Source organism: Triticum urartu, chromosome 7A (genome assembly GCF_056163025.1).
Source record: "Triticum urartu cultivar PI428250 chromosome 7A, HENAU_Tu73, whole genome shotgun sequence".
Classification (NCBI taxonomy): Eukaryota; Viridiplantae; Streptophyta; class Magnoliopsida; order Poales; family Poaceae; genus Triticum; species Triticum urartu.
In genome coordinates this window covers 312,842,419-312,863,447 of record NC_141879.1, presented here as the reverse complement: position 1 = coordinate 312,863,447, position 21,029 = coordinate 312,842,419, and the positions used below count along the sequence as shown (strand labels likewise).

The following is a 21,029-nucleotide window of genomic DNA, read 5'->3' as shown; positions in this document are numbered from 1 at the left end:
AACATAGACATTATTCTATTGACAAACTTGATGACAATACCTGTATGAATTTCGTACAATTTTTACTAATATATCTTTAGCTAAATAGAAAATGCATATAACATTAACATCTTTCAATACTGCAAGGTTTGGGAAGTGACGTGCAAATTTATGTGAATGACTTTTTATGAATTGAAGTAGCTAAGGATTAATAATGGGAAATTTATAAAAAAACATATCTTCTGTTCTGAGCAATCATGAATAATTTACACTGAAATTAGTTGATGTCAGATTTGCAAGTGGCCTAAAAAGCAGCCTAATGCCTCATGCGTATTGTTGCTCAAGTGAACAATGCACAAATTCTTTACTTCCCCCGAATTCCATTTGATCATGTACAAGCAAGGCACATCTGATATTACTCAAGCATAGGTTCAACAATATTGTTTATTTAATGTTTATCATGTAATATGCATCCATTTTTCGCCAAGCCCCCATCTGCTCCTTATATCTCTATTTCTAATGGAGCAGTTGGTATTCTCCGCCGTTCAATTTTCGTCCCACCTCCCCTAGTTTTTTTTGGTACTTCGTCCCACCTCCCCGCTACTTCCCTCCCAACCGGTAAAAAAACGTCAAGTTACAACGCCGCGCACTGTGAACCGCGACGGTTCAGCGATAGAAAAACGACCTAAAAAATCTACTACGGTTAACCTACGAAATTACACCTGATAGTACGATCCGAGACAGAACCCCTAGCACCCGAAAATTGTCGTGCCCTCGATGCACTTGCCCGTCGCCGTCATTCGTCCCTATCGTCCCTTTCTACACGCAGCTTCCGTCCCAGCCGCTCATCCCTTGGCCGCCGTCACCGCCGGTCAATCCCTTCGACGCCGCCATCCGAGTGCAAATACAGGAAGATCCTGTATCATCCGTCGCTGATCATCAGATCTGGACAGGCGATTGCAAAGTCATGAGGATCCCACATGATCCCTCTGAGTGCCCATGATATGGACCGGCGTGGGACGAAATAGGTTGGGCGTTTATGTAATTTAACCCTTACAAATCCTATTGCTAACCCTTACAAATCTGGATCTATACTCGTGTTCACTCCTCGCCAGGTTGATTGAGAACCTGGAATTGAAAAATACAAGTTCCGTCACCATTCAATCACTCTGAAAAAGGAAATTTACACCTAACTGCCGAATATGATGAGGCCATATCTGCTTTGGTCAATTTGTCAGTCCCAAATTCATTACTATTTTTATGTGAATGCTTGCAGGTGGTGAGTCATCTCTTTGCCCGGGGTCAGTAGAAGCATCAAGTGGCAATAGTCATCTCTTTTACTTGCACATAACTGACACCCAGTTTTCTTGCAGCTGATTTCTACTCTAGGAGTTTGGGGCTGGTGACGGCCCTCGGAGACGGTGTCATCAGTAGCAGCATCTGCCAAGGATCTCGAGTCTGCAGCTCACAACCGGATCACATGCAAAAAGTGACACAAACAAAAAGGTAGTTACGACACTTGAATCTAATAGTTTCCATGCAGTAGTCAAGGTTTGTATGCCAAAAGGAAGAATGACATTGGTGACCATCAGATAGTTGTAATGTATTAAGTCCAACTATAGTAAACCATACGGTAGAGTTGAACCTTCAATATGGATGACCTGAAGCTTCAGTACTATAATAAACCATCTGTGTGAAGTGAATCAAAACAAATGAAAAATAAACTACTTATAATATGAACTGATCCATAACAAATAATAAACCATATATGGTTGAGCTGAAGATTCGCAAAACCTAATGCATGAAAGGAACAGAAGTGGTACTATAGTAGGTGCAAGTGGCATATCTACTTGTTTCACCAAAGATCACAGGAACCGGCTCTTTCGCCATGCCAGGAAGTTCTTTCGATCATTAGGATGCTATATATATCCAAGCCCTAGGTAGTTACTTAAAAGTGCATGAGTATGCCAGTTAAGTGTGTCTGATAACCTTGTTGAGATGATTTTGAGCTTGGGAGCACCCTGATCTCGAGTTTGCATCTCACATCTGCAGAAGATCTCGAGTTTGCAGCTCACAACAGGATCACATGAAAAAAGTGACACAAATAAACCATCAGTCTGAAGAGAAACAAAAACGTCAAGTTACAACGCCGCGCACTGTGAACCGCGACGGTTCAGCGATAGAAAAACGACCTAAAAAATCTACTACGGTTAACCTACGAAATTACACCTGATAGTACGATCCGAGACAGAACCCCTAGCACCCGAAAATTGTCGTGCCCTCGATGCACTTGCCCGTCGCCGTCATTCGTCCCTATCGTCCCTTTCTACACGCAGCTTCCGTCCCAGCCGCTCATCCCTTGGCCGCCGTCACCGCCGGTCAATCCCTTCGACGCCGCCATCCGAGTGCAAATACAGGAAGATCCTGTATCATCCGTCGCTGATCATCAGATCTGGACAGGCGATTGCAAAGTCATGAGGATCCCACATGATCCCTCTGAGTGCCCATGATATGGACCGGCGTGGGACGAAATAGGTTGGGCGTTTATGTAATTTAACCCTTACAAATCCTATTGCTAACCCTTACAAATCTGGATCTATACTCGTGTTCACTCCTCGCCAGGTTGATTGAGAACCTGGAATTGAAAAATACAAGTTCCGTCACCATTCAATCACTCTGAAAAAGGAAATTTACACCTAACTGCCGAATATGATGAGGCCATATCTGCTTTGGTCAATTTGTCAGTCCCAAATTCATTACTATTTTTATGTGAATGCTTGCAGGTGGTGAGTCATCTCTTTGCCCGGGGTCAGTAGAAGCATCAAGTGGCAATAGTCATCTCTTTTACTTGCACATAACTGACACCCAGTTTTCTTGCAGCTGATTTCTACTCTAGGAGTTTGGGGCTGGTGACGGCCCTCGGAGACGGTGTCATCAGTAGCAGCATCTGCCAAGGATCTCGAGTCTGCAGCTCACAACCGGATCACATGCAAAAAGTGACACAAACAAAAAGGTAGTTACGACACTTGAATCTAATAGTTTCCATGCAGTAGTCAAGGTTTGTATGCCAAAAGGAAGAATGACATTGGTGACCATCAGATAGTTGTAATGTATTAAGTCCAACTATAGTAAACCATACGGTAGAGTTGAACCTTCAATATGGATGACCTGAAGCTTCAGTACTATAATAAACCATCTGTGTGAAGTGAATCAAAACAAATGAAAAATAAACTACTTATAATATGAACTGATCCATAACAAATAATAAACCATATATGGTTGAGCTGAAGATTCGCAAAACCTAATGCATGAAAGGAACAGAAGTGGTACTATAGTAGGTGCAAGTGGCATATCTACTTGTTTCACCAAAGATCACAGGAACCGGCTCTTTCGCCATGCCAGGAAGTTCTTTCGATCATTAGGATGCTATATATATCCAAGCCCTAGGTAGTTACTTAAAAGTGCATGAGTATGCCAGTTAAGTGTGTCTGATAACCTTGTTGAGATGATTTTGAGCTTGGGAGCACCCTGATCTCGAGTTTGCATCTCACATCTGCAGAAGATCTCGAGTTTGCAGCTCACAACAGGATCACATGAAAAAAGTGACACAAATAAACCATCAGTCTGAAGAGAAACAAAAACGTCAAGTTACAACGCCGCGCACTGTGAACCGCGACGGTTCAGCGATAGAAAAACGACCTAAAAAATCTACTACGGTTAACCTACGAAATTACACCTGATAGTACGATCCGAGACAGAACCCCTAGCACCCGAAAATTGTCGTGCCCTCGATGCACTTGCCCGTCGCCGTCATTCGTCCCTATCGTCCCTTTCTACACGCAGCTTCCGTCCCAGCCGCTCATCCCTTGGCCGCCGTCACCGCCGGTCAATCCCTTCGACGCCGCCATCCGAGTGCAAATACAGGAAGATCCTGTATCATCCGTCGCTGATCATCAGATCTGGACAGGCGATTGCAAAGTCATGAGGATCCCACATGATCCCTCTGAGTGCCCATGATATGGACCGGCGTGGGACGGAATAGGTTGGGCGTTTATGTAATTTAACCCTTACAAATCCTATTGCTAACCCTTACAAATCTGGATCTATACTCGTGTTCACTCCTCGCCAGGTTGATTGAGAACCTGGAATTGAAAAATACAAGTTCCGTCACCATTCAATCACTCTGAAAAAGGAAATTTACACCTAACTGCCGAATATGATGAGGCCATATCTGCTTTGGTCAATTTGTCAGTCCCAAATTCATTACTATTTTTATGTGAATGCTTGCAGGTGGTGAGTCATCTCTTTGCCCGGGGTCAGTAGAAGCATCAAGTGGCAATAGTCATCTCTTTTACTTGCACATAACTGACACCCAGTTTTCTTGCAGCTGATTTCTACTCTAGGAGTTTGGGGCTGGTGACGGCCCTCGGAGACGGTGTCATCAGTAGCAGCATCTGCCAAGGATCTCGAGTCTGCAGCTCACAACCGGATCACATGCAAAAAGTGACACAAACAAAAAGGTAGTTACGACACTTGAATCTAATAGTTTCCATGCAGTAGTCAAGGTTTGTATGCCAAAAGGAAGAATGACATTGGTGACCATCAGATAGTTGTAATGTATTAAGTCCAACTATAGTAAACCATACGGTAGAGTTGAACCTTCAATATGGATGACCTGAAGCTTCAGTACTATAATAAACCATCTGTGTGAAGTGAATCAAAACAAATGAAAAATAAACTACTTATAATATGAACTGATCCATAACAAATAATAAACCATATATGGTTGAGCTGAAGATTCGCAAAACCTAATGCATGAAAGGAACAGAAGTGGTACTATAGTAGGTGCAAGTGGCATATCTACTTGTTTCACCAAAGATCACAGGAACCGGCTCTTTCGCCATGCCAGGAAGTTCTTTCGATCATTAGGATGCTATATATATCCAAGCCCTAGGTAGTTACTTAAAAGTGCATGAGTATGCCAGTTAAGTGTGTCTGATAACCTTGTTGAGATGATTTTGAGCTTGGGAGCACCCTGATCTCGAGTTTGCATCTCACATCTGCAGAAGATCTCGAGTTTGCAGCTCACAACAGGATCACATGAAAAAAGTGACACAAATAAACCATCAGTCTGAAGAGAAACAAAAACGTCAAGTTACAACGCCGCGCACTGTGAACCGCGACGGTTCAGCGATAGAAAAACGACCTAAAAAATCTACTACGGTTAACCTACGAAATTACACCTGATAGTACGATCCGAGACAGAACCCCTAGCACCCGAAAATTGTCGTGCCCTCGATGCACTTGCCCGTCGCCGTCATTCGTCCCTATCGTCCCTTTCTACACGCAGCTTCCGTCCCAGCCGCTCATCCCTTGGCCGCCGTCACCGCCGGTCAATCCCTTCGACGCCGCCATCCGAGTGCAAATACAGGAAGATCCTGTATCATCCGTCGCTGATCATCAGATCTGGACAGGCGATTGCAAAGTCATGAGGATCCCACATGATCCCTCTGAGTGCCCATGATATGGACCGGCGTGGGACAGAATAGGTTGGGCGTTTATGTAATTTAACCCTTACAAATCCTATTGCTAACCCTTACAAATCTGGATCTATACTCGTGTTCACTCCTCGCCAGGTTGATTGAGAACCTGGAATTGAAAAATACAAGTTCCGTCACCATTCAATCACTCTGAAAAAGGAAATTTACACCTAACTGCCGAATATGATGAGGCCATATCTGCTTTGGTCAATTTGTCAGTCCCAAATTCATTACTATTTTTATGTGAATGCTTGCAGGTGGTGAGTCATCTCTTTGCCCGGGGTCAGTAGAAGCATCAAGTGGCAATAGTCATCTCTTTTACTTGCACATAACTGACACCCAGTTTTCTTGCAGCTGATTTCTACTCTAGGAGTTTGGGGCTGGTGACGGCCCTCGGAGACGGTGTCATCAGTAGCAGCATCTGCCAAGGATCTCGAGTCTGCAGCTCACAACCGGATCACATGCAAAAAGTGACACAAACAAAAAGGTAGTTACGACACTTGAATCTAATAGTTTCCATGCAGTAGTCAAGGTTTGTATGCCAAAAGGAAGAATGACATTGGTGACCATCAGATAGTTGTAATGTATTAAGTCCAACTATAGTAAACCATACGGTAGAGTTGAACCTTCAATATGGATGACCTGAAGCTTCAGTACTATAATAAACCATCTGTGTGAAGTGAATCAAAACAAATGAAAAATAAACTACTTATAATATGAACTGATCCATAACAAATAATAAACCATATATGGTTGAGCTGAAGATTCGCAAAACCTAATGCATGAAAGGAACAGAAGTGGTACTATAGTAGGTGCAAGTGGCATATCTACTTGTTTCACCAAAGATCACAGGAACCGGCTCTTTCGCCATGCCAGGAAGTTCTTTCGATCATTAGGATGCTATATATATCCAAGCCCTAGGTAGTTACTTAAAAGTGCATGAGTATGCCAGTTAAGTGTGTCTGATAACCTTGTTGAGATGATTTTGAGCTTGGGAGCACCCTGATCTCGAGTTTGCATCTCACATCTGCAGAAGATCTCGAGTTTGCAGCTCACAACAGGATCACATGAAAAAAGTGACACAAATAAACCATCAGTCTGAAGAGAAACAATACAACTGACCAATAAACTACTTATACTATGATATGATAAGGTTGATCTGAAGCTTCGCAAAGCCTAATGCATTAACTCAACAGTAGGAGTACTATAGTAGGTGCAAGTTGCATATCTACAGGTTTGACCAAAGATCACAGGAACCTGCTCTTTTGCCGTGCCATCAAGTTCTGATGATCATTTGGATGCTATATATATCCAAGCCCTTAGTGATTAAATAACAACATAACAAATAAAAACTGATGCTAGAAGATTGATTGCAAGCATGCTTTTTTACTGTATAATATCATGAAAAGGGTTTTCTTCATGGAAATACAGCAGTATGACCAAATGATGAATGTATACGGTCCACAGATAAATGATCAAAGAGAACATCTAGCAGAGTTGAAGCCTCATCGAACTTCACTTCAGACATAGGTCATTAATTGTCAGTAATCTGTACTTACATAGGTGCGTATGGGTAATTCAAGAAGCAAGGCGGTTGATCAGCAACCAGAAGAGGACGTTACTACGGGTAAGCTGCATTTCTATGAGAAAGTACTACACATAGGTTATTCGCAATCTTTTATTATCATGTTTTGCAGGCCTTAAAAGCGTGATAACTGTTGAAGATAATACTACGGGCATGCTTATACCTATCATAATGTGCTACACATGAGTTCTCTGCATTTCTGATATTCACATGCTTAATGCATAATGCTTTTTAGACCTTACAAGCTCTATAGTAGTTGAAGATAACAATGCAAGCATCATACATGTATCTCAAAATATTGGGGAAAATTCAGCTACGGTTCCAGGTATAATGCTCGTGTGAATATTGTTGGGAATGTTGCCATGTAGATACGACGTTTATATCATTGGCCTTATATTCATCCTGGTTATAACTCAATAGATGGATCAATGTCGTTTTCGGATGGAGAGCACAATGAGGCTTGCTTCACAACTCCGAGTATACTGAATTTGGATTTTAGCACAAATCAAGATGGTACTCACTCAGCCGCATTACATCTGCCAAGATTCTTATAAACATATATTGTCGCCTATATACCATTGATTTTCTTTTCCTACTGGTTATAACTCTACAGATGGAACAAGTCCGCTACGGATTAAAGACCATCATGATGGTTCGTTGTTGGGTTCCAATAATCTAACTCTCGATTGTGGCACAAATGTAGATGGCCACAATAGTATTGGTACTGACTCGTTCATATTTCAAATGACATTAGTGCACTTATGGGAATTCACTTTCATTTACAACATACCGCACTTTTTTCATATTGGTATACTATAGGCGGTGAACCTCCAAATGATGATATCGATGGTGCGACAAAGCTAACGGGTATTCCCACGCATGCTTATCTAACATCCATATTGACCTGACATACAGATGGTGCGACAAAGCATTATGGGCTTTGTGTTTTATACTTTTGACATGATGCAGACGACATCAGATCCATAGATCTAAGTCATATAACAAATGAACACCTCAACACACAAAGGCGTGTAGCTTATCATAAGAAAAAGGTACAAGACAATGTGTTGTTGCAGGAGGTTCAACAGCCCTGCTTGTCGAAATCTGGTAAGTTGTTTAACTGCAGGTTGCTCCTCTCCCACTCTACAATGTGTTTTTGCGGCATTCAAGATTTGGATCTGTTTTCTTTTTTTTTGTGTCAATGTGATCTACATGAGTTTTTAAACATAATCGAGCTACATGCATTGAACTACCATATTTTTAATTCATCTTGTAGACCAGAGGGAACTTAACAATGCGTGGAGGCGGGAATCTTATCGAATTAGCAAGACAAATGGTTTGAAAAAACAACAAGTCGATGGTCACATTGTTCAACGTTGTACCCTAGGTGATATTATGAATGTTCGTCAACCTACACATGTGATCTCGGGTACATCAATTACTCATTGTTTATCAATTTTCATGCGTGGCGTCCCCTTGGTATATCATAAAAGATTACTGACCTACCATGTTGAATCAGAGGACAACAATGTCACCAAAGAGAATGTGGCAATAACCGAAGAAGATCGCAAAAGAGATCATAGAAACGCCCTCAGGAGAGCATCTTATCGGAGGAAAAAAGATCAGGGTCTCCAAGAAAATAATCTCCGCACCCTTAATTTAACTGGTAAGAATTAAATGTTCTAAACATTATCTTTAGTATCTTCAAGTCATGACTTAACCATTAAATTATGTGTATGTTTTATTAACCATGTTTAACCAGACAACCCAACTAGCTCCGCCTATACAACATTATCGCATACTGATTCAGCATTTACTGCTACAACTACGGAGACATCTTGTCTGGTTAATGACAATGATCTACATGGTAACTACCTTGTGAATAAGATGTCATCAATGTGGTCAGATTATCTTTTACTCACTACATTTGAAATATGTCCTCAATGACACCAGACGTTGACGAGAATATACTTGAAGAAACAAATCATATAACCGAGGAAGATCGCAAGAGAGATCATAGAAATGCTCTTAGGAGAGCATCTTATCGGAGGAAAAAGGATAAGATATTAGCAGATGAAAATCTACGGCCACTATCTAATTCAGGTAAATATGGTTGTTATTAATGCACGGTGCATACCATCTGTTATAAGATGCTTTAGTTACACGTTGACTGACAAATAATTGTTGCCGTAGAACCAACTTAATATAATTGATGCACAAAGCGTACCGTCATATGCTTGATCTTAATGCAAATTATTTATATTCGAGTACGAGAATAATGTTCTGATATTCATTAGTCACTAAAACAAAATTGTCCTAATGATGCTTGCGCACTTTTTTTCATTAAGCCACCGCTGATAGCCCTAACTATACAGACTCGTTGCATGATGATGCAACATTACCCCCTCCATCATTAGACGCCTCCGGTGTTACCCATGATAACGAGCGAGCTAAGAGGATACAGAGAGCTCGTAGCCGAGCATGTTATCAGAAGAAAAATGAGGAACTAACGATTGATGATAGAGAGGATTTGAATGAAAAGATACGTAAGAAGTGCATGCAACGCCGGAAAAGCATGTCGGTGATTGAGAAGGGGCACTCAAGTGCTCAAAGGAAGGCTTGTTATGCTAAAAGGAAAAACACCCCGTGCAAAGAATCCCTCGCACTCCCACGTCCAGACATTACTAACTCAACATCTGATAGTCTCGCAATACCCCTCGATCGGGCTGCCGAAGATGATTCATCGGATGGCGACCCTCCCCCGGTCATGCCGAATTACGGTGTTTGCACCAATGGTATGTAATTTCTTTTGTTTGGTTCTGTTGCTCATTCTCATCAACCTTGTTCTGACATGATGCGGTCTTTGTCCCATTCTCCGCAACGTTAATGCAGACGACATCGATGTGTTCCCAGGGCCCATCATGGGCGATGAGCCGACACCAGCCGAATTAATGGATGAGGAGTACTACATGTATCGCGACCAAGGTATGGTCAACTCGGAAATTGGAAGGCGTGGAGCTTTATTGTAATTGTAGTACTATGTGAATATTATTTTGATGATCATGTTTCAACAAATGCCTGTAGGACCCGATAATGACACATTCGAGGATGACGCGGATGCGAGCATGTCGTCTGTTATACCTAGCGAGGTTGATCCATTAGACTATGTGTACACAAACATACTGAACAACACCCACATCCTGAAGCTCGACGCAAACTGCAAACACTGCAAGGCCAGAAAGTTTGTGTCTGAGACTGACGGATTCTGCTGTCGCAATGGACAGACCGAGCTTAAACAACCGGAACCAATCCCAGAGCTTATGAGGCTATGGTCCAGCATGGATGCAGATTCTAGACATTTTCGTGAGAACATACGGTTCTTCAACGGGCATTTCGCCTTCACAACCCTTGGCCTCAGCCTTGATGAGAACTACACAAACATGAAGTCTGGGGTGTACACATTCCGGGCACACGGAACCATCTACCACAATGTGCATTCTTTCGGGCCTAACTCACGTCCAGAACATCTGCAGTTGTACTTCTATGATGACGACCCAACCATAACTCATCGTAAGGCAGCCACTAAGCAATTAGACCAAGATGTCATGAAGAAGTTAGTAGACATACTTAAAGAAAACCCGTACTCCCAGCAATTTAGGAGTTTGGGTGCACACAAGGACACCCTTGATTATTATAGGATAGACCTAAACACCGATAAGAGGCTTGACCAAAGAAAATATAATAGACCATTGTCATCTGAGGTTGCTGCAATTTGTGTTGAGGGCAGCGACCTGGCAAAAAGGTTTGACCGGAGGATAACACTTTGTGGTAACAACAATGAAAGGCATAGTATACGCGTGTCATCTGGAGCATATGACCCGTTGTCTTATCCCCTATTCTATCCAAGGGGGGAACTAGGTTGGCATCCGAAACTACTTAAACGTAATGTTCCGGAGGAGGCTATACTACATCCTCAACTGGTCCATGATGATGATGAGGATGCAGGTATGACGTCTGTGTCCCTTTTTGGTTCAAATAATAAATTATTTCTCAAATACGTTGTCATTTTGATGCTATTCCATCATGTGCAGAGGGTAATAGCAGGTTGTGCGTCTCTATCAGAGACTACTACTGTTATATGCTGCAGACACGGCCTGCAATCTTCAATCCCATACTCTGTGGAGCACGCCTGCTGCAGCAATGGGCGGTCGACATGTACGTTAAGATTGAGAGTTGTTGGTTGAGGTGGTACAGGAAGAACCAGACGCAGATTCGTGCTGACTTGTATAAAGGAGTTGTTGATGCCATCACTTCGGGGGAGACGCGAGCAAGCGCTGTTGGGGTTAGAATAGTGCTCCCTGGAACATACCCTGGTGGCGACCGCGACATGAAGAAGAGGCATATGGATGCCATGGCAATTGTCCATACATACGGGAAGCCTGACATCTTCCTCACCATGACTTGCAACCCTAAGTGGGAAGAGATAACGAATGAGTTGCTGCCTGGTCAGACGGCGCAAGACCGACCTGATATTGTGGCTCGTGTGTTCTATGGCAAACTAGAGCACATGAAATACATGTTGTTCAAGAAGCAGATCCTGGGTGCTGTAGTCGCTTACGTATACGTAGTCGAGTTCCAAAAAAGGGGCCTCCCCCACGCACATTTTTTGTTGATCATGGACTCAACATATAAGCTTATCGTCCCGGAGCAGTATGACCGACTCATTTCCGCGGAGCTCCCAGATAAGCAAAAGTATCCGGAATTGTATGCAATGGTGGTAAAACATATGATGCACGGACCATGCGGTGCTCTCAACCCGAAGAATGTTTGCATGCAAGAAAACGGTTGCAAGTGCAGATATCCACGGCCGTTCAATGAAAACACAGCACATGGGAAGGACTCATACCCAGTTTATCGACGGAGAGACGATGGAAGACGTGCTAAGGTCCGAGGGAAGATGTTGGACAATAGATGGGTTGTGCCTTATAACCCATACCTACTGCGGATGTTCAATCGCCACATCAACGTTGAGGTCTGCTCTAGCATAAAGGCCGTCAAATATCTTTACAAGTACATTTACAAGGGCCATGATAAGGCTTCTTTCAGCATCGATCAGCCCGACGCCGATGGTAACATTGATGAGATCAAGAGATACGTTGACGCAAGGTGGGTCACCCCTCCGGAGGCTATGTGGAGGATATTTGGCTTCCCACTTTGCGCCAATTACCCGCCTGTCTTGTAGTTGCCCCTTCATCTCCTGAATATGCACAGGGTTGCATTCAATGCGCAGACTGACTTGAAGAATGTTGTCGCCTCCGAAGATGCTTCAAAATCCATGTTAACGGAGTATTTTAAGGCTAACCAGGAACACCCTCGGGCTAGGCATATATTGTACAAGGATTTTCCCGGAAGCTTTACGTGGCAGAAGAAAAAAAAGTATTGGAAGCCGCGGGTCGAGCGTTTTCAAATTGGGCGCATAGTGTCTGCCAATCCTGCCGAGGGGGAGCGATACTACCTGCGTGTGTTGCTTAACCATGTTACGGGCAAAATATCCTTCATAGACTTGCTCACCGTGGACGGCGTGCTATGTGGGAGCTTTAGAGAGGCTGCTGAAAGGTTGGGACTCATCGAGGCAGACAACACGCTCGACGACTGTCTTAATGAGGCTGAGCAGTGGGCGATGCCATGTTCACTTAGGAGGCTCTTCGCAACCATCTTGGTGCACTGCGAGCCAGGCGACGTGCGTGGTCTATGGGATCGGCACTTCGAGCCTATGTCAGATGACTATCGTCGATCACGCACGTCCCCTGACGAGGTGGAGCAGATGGTGTTGCTTGACATTAGGGGTATGTTGCAGTCCATGGGTAAAGACATTGTTGATTTCGCTCTTCCAAGCATAGATGATGCGTTTGACCCAACAGAGGGCGAGGCAAGAGAGGTTATCGAGGAATCAACCGTTGAGTTTGACATGGATGACACAAAATTGGCATCTTCACTGAACATGGAGCAGAGGGCCGCATACGATGAGATACTAGGGGCTGTTGAACGCGGTGATGGGGGTGTATTCTTTGTTGATGGCCCTGGAGGTACAGGGAAGACCTTCCTATATAGGGCAATGCTTGCCAAGGTGAGGAGCCAGGGCAAGATTGGTATCGCTACCGCGACGTCTGACATCGCCGCTTCTATCATGCCTGGTGGCAGGACTGCCCACTCAAGATTCAAGATCCCATTGAGTTGCGATGATGGAGCCTCATGCAGCTTCACCAAGCAGAGTGGGACCGCCAAGCTACTACGGATGGCCTCATTGATACTATGGGACGAGGCCAGCATGACTAAGCGACAAGCGGTTGAGGCATTGGACAATAGCATGCGCGACATCATGGGAATACATGACCGACCCTTTGGAGGAAAGACTGTTGTTTTTGGCGGGGACTTTAGGCAGGTTCTTCCGGTCGTCAGAAGGGGGTCGCAGGGCCAGATAATTGATGCAATCCTCCGCAGTTCTCATCTATGGAAGGGTATGCGACAGCTTTGGCTCATCACCAACATGGGGGCTCATAATGACACGTGGTTTACCGATTACTTGCTAAGGGTCGGCAATGGCACTGAGGATGTCAACGATCAAGGCAACATAGTACTCCCTGAAGATATTTGTCTGCCGTCTACAGGCGAGGTTGATGACCTGGAGAAGCTTATTGACCACGTATTTCCGAGTCCAGACGACAACATGGCTGATTCGAATTACATGACATCTCGAGCTATCCTTTCCACAACAAACGACAATGTAGACAAGATAAACATCCGCATGATAGAGCGTTTTCATGAAGATGAAGTAATCTACCATAGCTTTGACAGTGCGAAGGATGACCCATATGGCTACTATGCTCAGGAGTTTCTGAATGGATTGACTCCTAATGGTCTTCCTCCGCATGCTCTCAAGCTAAAGCTGAACTGCCCTGTCATACTTCTAAGGAACATTGATCCAGCTAATGGACTGTGTAATGGCACTAGGCTTGTTGTTAGAGGTTTTGAGAGGAACACCATTGATGCAGAAATCGTGATTGGACAACACGCTGGCAGGAGGGTCTTCCTTCCTCGAATACCTCTCTGCCCATCTGAAAATGACATGTTTCCATTCAAGTTTAAGAGGAAGCAATTTCCAATAAGGCTTAGCTTTGCTATGACCATTAACAAGGCTCAAGGGCAGACCATCCCGATTGTTGGTGTCTACCTACCCAATCCCGTGTTCTCACATGGTCAGCTCTATGTTGCTTTGCCTCGAGCCACCGCGAAGAGAAACATAAAGATACTCATTCAGAAGGAAAAGCCGAAGGAGAAGGCCAACAAGCATAAGGACAATACAAAGAAGCGAAACAGAATGACCGTGTCCTTACTGACCTCGATGAAGAACATCGTATACAAGGAAGTCCTTACAGGCTGAAGACCGGTTAATAGCAAGGCAGGTTTTGTAATGACAGGGCAATTACTCTTGCGATTGTCAAGACATGCTGTAATTCGTTTTTTCTACATGTAACTTTTTATTTGTTATTTTGATAGCTGGAGGTATACTCGATCAACTTGAGCTACGCAATGCAGTTCAATAATCAGCCGTCGTATTGGCACCATCATCGCGCTTATGGTTTTTCTACTATCGTTTTTTATGGCAATGTACATGTCACACAGCGTAGTATTTAGTGTGTAATATGTGATCCAGATCTAATGATTGGCCTGCTAAATACCTTGGACATGCAATGAACTTTTTGAATTAAGGCAAGTTATCATAACCGTTCTTATTTTTTTGGTAATTTGATACTATGCTTGACTGTAAATTTATTGGTGTCCTTATTATCTATCTATTATTCTGAACAGAGTGGCTCCTGGTGCCGCCACGCCTTTGATCTCCTCCGCCAATCCACTACGATCCTACTAATCCGTGTTACAGGTTCGTTCATTTCCATCCATTGTTTTTCTCAAATCGATCAGAACATAGTGGCTTTTCTGGATCTGCACTTTTCAGGCAGGGAGGCCGACGGGGGTGTGGGATTGCTGGTTTATGATGCTCCGTATGGCAGATAGAGCGTGTGTCTGTGAGAAAGGCGCAAGGGCCAGAGCAGCTCTATCCATGTGTGTAATTTTGATGCCGACGAGCAGCAGCAGCCAGGCCTCACGTGTTGAGAGAGATAGAGAGATGAGCTATAATTTTTAAATACTGAATGATCCCACTGATCTGTTGCTTCTGCTAATGCATTAGCATAGAGCATTTGCCTAATTACGTTGCTGCTAATGCATACGCATAAATAGACAACAGTATGTTGTTTGCTAGCTATCAGAGCGTGTACTTCTACTATTATTACGAGACGTGCTCTACTATTGTTTCTCATTTGTACGTATGTGTGTCATTAAGACAGTCGTGATGAAAAAGAATAAACACTATTCTCCCATAGTGTAATTATATTATTTGATATAGATGATGATCGTACAATTATGTGTTAGGCATGATATATGTGAAAAACACTAAAATTGTCTATTATCCCATAGCTACGCACGGGCATTTACCTATATCATAATTATATATATCATCAAGGGAATGGAAAATTAAAATATAATATAATTAATTAATATATTAATGTGAATATCAGAAAGGTTAATAAATATCCATAAAAAAGAAAGTCTGTTTTTCAAAGGCAAGTAATAAATCAGATTCGTTTTCATAGGCAAGTGATCATAATGTGAATCAAACTGAAGATCATGGACCGATTTTGATATGTATGTTTCCTTGATTAATAATCAATATTTAATAGGTTGTCGAATATTACATATCTGAATATAGATATGTCACCAACGGGTGCCTAGCCAGCCAAAAACAAATTTTCATCACTATTTCATTTCCCCGCTGCCCACAAATTTTCTATAGAGGAACAGTCATCTCCTACACGACGACCATGGTGATCTCATATGGATCGATCACATCTAAGAGGGTGGCGGCGCCGCCGCCAGCTCCTGTCATCAGTCAACTCATCTCCCCTCCGATGGACAGGCAAGATAGAATAATCTTTTAGTACGTCTATTTGACATCACTATATAATGGGTTTTTTCTTGAAATAATCACCATTGTTTTGCCAATTGTTCTTTTATCTAAAAAGATGAAGCACATGGGATATAGTAGAACATAGTAATAGGCTTGGCGATCAAATCATCTATTGTCGGCTTGTTTTCATCTTGTATATTAGTTAAAACCAGATGGACAGTAAGTCTGAATTACATAATTTTTTTTCATCGTGTACAAACCAGATGTAGCAAGCACTAACACAATCACCTGAGTATATTTATATTTGATTAGCATTCATTTATATAGTTTTTTAAGCTAATAGATTGATGGTCTGGCTGTAATCTCATTGGGGTTGTTTCTTATAACCATTGGGTACTGCATGTTTTCAAAACCATTTTTATCCCATATGCAATAGTTCTGATTGCAAGAAGAAAACAAATAAGTAGAACATGAATAATATATATAATTTTGGCATGATTAGTGTTGGGTAATTAGAATGTTATGCTCCTTGTCTGCTAAATTCTATGCTCCCCTTGGAAAATAATTTTATCTGATCCTTTTGTTTTTTATACGCACAGGAACATGGATTTTCATCGCGTCCAAATGGAACACATATATCATAATTGCTGGATTATTCAAGCTAGAGTCATGTGGAAGGCTCACGTAAAAGAGAATGGCATGGGAAACTTGTACCTTCAGTGCATACTACTCGATCGGCATGTAAGAATACTTTATAGCCCACATTTTTTAAATATAATTTTTATAAACATGTTTTTTTGCTCATTGTTGTATTGTTTCTTGAAAATATATTAGGGATCAAAGATGGAAGCGATTGCATTCAACAGCCAGGCAATCCGTTTCAACAACGTGCTAGAAACCGGTAGGACCAATGATTTCAATCGCGTCGGGTTCAACCCCACAGAAATGCCAGATGGACATTTCTGGTACCTAGCCATGGACTTTGTCACCACACTAAGTTCTACGACCGAGGTTACGATGTCGGCGCAGCAGATAACGTCGACAATTTGCCCACCGTGCTTCCCACAGTTTGGAGAAATCTTTGAGCTACGGGACACAACCATCACAGGTGCATCATTTAGTTAGTTGTTTTTGCATATTACTCCGTACAACTCAGAGTCTCATTGTGATTTCAAATTTGCAGATGTGGTTGCTATCCTTGCCTATGTTGGTCAGATAGAATTTAAGTGGGATTCAATATATAGGCGCCGCGTCCCTTCCCTCGAGATTGGACTCATGAACTTTCAGTAAGCGCCAATTATAATATGAGATTATTATATGCTTCTTTTTGTAATTCTATTGTTGCAATGATACTCACATTTGTATTTGTTTGTAGACAGCAGATAATTTTCTTACGTGTACGTGAAGAGCACGTTGGGCCTCACTTCTGGCATTTGCAATGCACTGCCAATCTGTTCGAGAAGTTTGCTGTAACTTACATACAGGTAAATCAGAGGCAGCGTTGCTTGCAAACTATGAGGGAGAGCACATTCTTCTTCTCTTCCAATATTAATGATGATCATCATTATCTACAAGGTAGGGGCTGTGTTATATTTTAAATTTGTTCTCAATATATTTTTCCTGTAATACTATGTCACTACTATATAACACTGATTGTTATCGTAGATATCCATGAAGCCAGCCTGATGACACTTGATGAAACACGTGCGTACGTCAATCGTGTTGTTCAAGGTAGGAACAATGGACGTCAGAAGTATCACAGCTGAAATTAGAGCATCCTTGAGGGTTTTGAACGACTGACTATGTACTGATGCATATTCAAATGTCGCAAATAAATGGCTTGTACAGTTTTGTTATGGATCGAATTGAGAATTATCATTTTGGCATTATGATTAATATATTATACGTCTTTCATCTTACGCCGTCGTTCTTTGTCCGTCTCTCCCCCACCATTCCTTTTTTCACACAAGCCAGGAAAGGAAATAGCACACGCACGCAACAGTTTTTTTTGGAATAACTAACTAAGTCCTCTTCCCCTCGTGCGATCCCAACACAAGCATGATCATGGGAGAACAACACGCGCACCCACGCCTCCGCCGACGCATGCTTGCCCCCATCCGCCAGAGTCCTCTGGTCCATGTTCTCCCTCTCTTATCCCTCCTCCATTTATGCCTTATCGATCCTAACACGATGGTGCGCGCATGGCGCGCATGTAAGGATTATGTTCCAGTTGTAATATATATCAATCAATAGTTGCTTCATTTTTTCCTTTACGACTTTTATTTTTCTCAAGACTATGAGCATTATAAACTCTTACTTGATCTTTAAAGATTTGCGGGAATAAAAGGCCAATGTTAGGTGTTTTATGCACTATTATATTGTGACAATACTCACTACTGCTCTATTTTATTGATCAAGTGAACTATAGACACAAATGGGTATGTGTGGATATTTATTTCTAGAAGGCGTCCTATGTGTATCTCTAGGGCTTAACTAGATGTGTCCTACTAAAATATTTGGTTTTGTACAATTGTAAATTGTTTCTTCTCGTTGGGATTGATAAAAAAAACTATTCAATCGGAAGATATTATTTCACTCAGAACAATCTGAGAATGATCTGATACGTCCCCAAGATCTGATACATCCACAATTTCCCCTAATTAGGAACGTTTGGCATTAATTAAATGGATTTCGATTTATGGAAGGCAATATTAAGTCTCCATAAATATCTCTATACACGGCCTGAACCTCCTAATTCCCTACCCCCCCCCCCCAGTTTGCATATATTCAGGAATAACCAAACACTCACGTGTTTTCGGTCACCGATGGAGACGATCATTGGAAGCACTGCGCCCCTAGGGGTTGCTGTGCCCACGTCCCTGGAGGGTGCTGTCCCCGAGACCCAAGAGGTTGTGCCTGAGCCGCATGATGCTGTGCCCGCTCCCATGCATCTTCTACCCACACGGATGCATGTCGTGGAAGATGCACTCGAATACATCTTTCGCTTTATGGATGGCGTTCATGAGGAGGATGTGTTGGAGTAAGTTATCTTATTGTACGTTTATTTTCTGTATAGAAAACTCATTAGAACTATCTCATACACTACTTATAATAAGATTACTATACTGCTATATCTCCTTTTGTTTCTACAGACCATATGACGTTTCAGCCATTATGAATGATTTGATTATTTATAATGGATTTTCAATATTTCCAGCGCACATCAAGTCTAAATTTTGAATATTTTTCTCTCATAGTATCTGCTCTACAAATATAGTACTGTAATTTTTTCCCCTCACTATGGTGTACATATGGCCATATTCGTTTACATAGCTAACAGATTATTAGAAAGAAACAACTTTTTATTTCAATACTAATAGAAGCGAGTTACCAGATGTTTAAGGTAGGTACCAACTTATTGATGCTCTTAAATTGCTGTAAATATTATTCTTTGGTAACATCAATCAAACTATATGAAAAAAGTCGCCATATTTAACATACTCTTGTTCCAAAGCTGCACATTTTTTGCTAAAGGTTGTTTTGCATTGTTTGTGTTGCAGCACAATCTGGATAAGAAGCGATACACCATACCGGATAGATATCAGCCTCCGGATGCTTAAGGACACCCTATTTTTAACTAACATAAGTCTTCATCCCGCATGCTTCAATCTTGTTGTTCGTAAACTTGCGAACGCGGAAGTAGAGAGGCATGCAGGCACCAACATGGTTGGAAGCAAACATTTTTTTGACTTGCAGTTTCATGCTCAGTCACAGGCTGTTAGGTATTCCTGGATGCCTCAAGGAGAGCGCACCATGATGCTAATTAACAATGCTGTTGTCCAGCCTTTCCCTAAATATGATGTTTTCAGATCTATAGTTGTAAGAGACCAACTTACTTAATGTTTTTTTAATATCATAATAGCAATTAACATGTGTCGACCTGTTTGCAGTATCTACTATCGCTGACTATCCCGGATTCATCATACGGGTTACTTGTAGTAAACCGTATGAGAAGGAGGGTTATCGTACTGGATCCATCACGAGACGTCGGGCACGTTGGAGAGAGCACTCATAACAAAGAGATGATGAACGATATCACATTGTTAAAGCAAGAGTTCAACGATGTGTTGCAGGCTAGGATCCCGGGTTGGGATACCCCGCTCATGGATTGGCGACAAGATAGCATGTCTTCTAATGCTCGCCGGTAATGTGCTAAATTGATCTTATCCAGAAGCATAAGCACCGTTATAATGCTCGCCGGTGATGTACTTAATTTAGCATGTCTTGTATTATTTAATATTTTTTTATGTCACAGCAAAGACTCTGGTTTCTTTGTCCTACAGGAGATGGCACACCATCTTGGTTGTTTGCGTAGCATGACATGGATGAACACTACCGTAAGTGCATATACAATGAGTTTCTGTGTGAAGTTTATTTTAAAAACACTTCATTTAATGGTTGATGTTTTTCATATTTTATAGGATCCAGTACTTCTCAGGAGCCAACTCACTGTCAAGATGTTGATGGTGAAAGACAATAAAGCATATGGAAACATCCTAGAAGAAATCAGGGCGGCCTTGAGGGTTATAAGCAACTGAAGTTGGATCGATGCATGCAGAAAGGACAATAAAAAGTTCATGTACAACAGCTATTTAGGGCTGGAAACAATAATGGTGTTGTTCAAGCTAGGAACAATGGACGATAGAAGTATCACAACTGAAATTAGAGCGGCCTTGAGTGTTTTGGACGACTGATTATGTACTGATGCATATTCAAATGTCGTGAATAAATGACTACTACATTTTTGTTATATATCGATTTGAGAATTATCCTTTTGGCATTATGATTAATGTATTGTACATATATATACCATAACATTAGTAGAGTGGCAGCGGGA

The 21,029-nt window shown here is 42.1% G+C and overlaps 2 protein-coding genes across 3 annotated transcripts; both read left to right on the top strand.

The window, feature by feature from the left end:
- Positions 1–678: 678 nt before the first annotated feature.
- Positions 679–12,346, top strand: LOC147959440 (uncharacterized). 2 transcript variants are annotated; one of them, XM_087536013.1, is made up of 18 exons: positions 681–1,485; positions 2,860–2,992; positions 4,367–4,499; positions 5,874–6,006; positions 7,083–7,146; positions 7,340–7,429; positions 7,525–7,617; positions 7,718–7,825; positions 7,924–7,971; positions 8,074–8,211; positions 8,381–8,533; positions 8,624–8,770; positions 8,867–8,971; positions 9,058–9,207; positions 9,480–9,899; positions 9,997–10,089; positions 10,189–11,109; positions 11,196–12,346. In XM_087536013.1, exons 5-18 carry the CDS (start codon positions 7,089–7,091, stop codon positions 12,344–12,346), a joined length of 3,675 nt encoding a protein of 1,224 aa, XP_087392139.1. In that variant the 5' UTR covers positions 681–1,485; positions 2,860–2,992; positions 4,367–4,499; positions 5,874–6,006; positions 7,083–7,088. The 2 variants fall into 2 exon arrangements, with proteins under 2 accessions (XP_087392138.1, XP_087392139.1); XM_087536012.1 differs by having other exon boundaries at positions 679–1,485; positions 8,381–8,770.
- Positions 12,347–16,735: 4,389 nt separating this feature from the next.
- LOC147959439 (uncharacterized) lies at positions 16,736–17,979 on the top strand. Its single transcript, XM_087537730.1, has 5 exons — positions 16,736–16,873; positions 16,967–17,240; positions 17,316–17,418; positions 17,508–17,707; positions 17,798–17,979. The coding sequence occupies exons 1-5, from the start codon at positions 16,736–16,738 to the stop codon at positions 17,896–17,898; spliced, it is 816 nt and encodes a 271-aa protein (XP_087393856.1). The 3' UTR covers positions 17,899–17,979.
- Positions 17,980–21,029: the final 3,050 nt, after the last annotated feature.

What these genes read in the sequence shown, in the direction of transcription:
- LOC147959440 (XM_087536012.1), top strand. Translation starts at nt 7,089, where the DNA reads ATGGGTAATTCAAGAAGCAAGGCGGTTGATCAGCAACCAGAAGAGGAC. An exon ending in AGATGGCCACAATAGTATTG is followed by an intron (nt 7,826 to 7,923) that starts GTACTGACTCGT and finishes GGTATACTATAG; the next exon opens with GCGGTGAACCTCCAAATGAT. An exon ending in GCCCTGCTTGTCGAAATCTG is followed by an intron (nt 8,212 to 8,380) that starts GTAAGTTGTTTA and finishes TTCATCTTGTAG; the next exon opens with ACCAGAGGGAACTTAACAAT.
- LOC147959439 (XM_087537730.1), top strand. Translation starts at nt 16,736, where the DNA reads ATGGATTTTCATCGCGTCCAAATGGAACACATATATCATAATTGCTGG. An exon ending in GCATACTACTCGATCGGCAT is followed by an intron (nt 16,874 to 16,966) that starts GTAAGAATACTT and finishes AAAATATATTAG; the next exon opens with GGATCAAAGATGGAAGCGAT. An exon ending in ACGGGACACAACCATCACAG is followed by an intron (nt 17,241 to 17,315) that starts GTGCATCATTTA and finishes TCAAATTTGCAG; the next exon opens with ATGTGGTTGCTATCCTTGCC.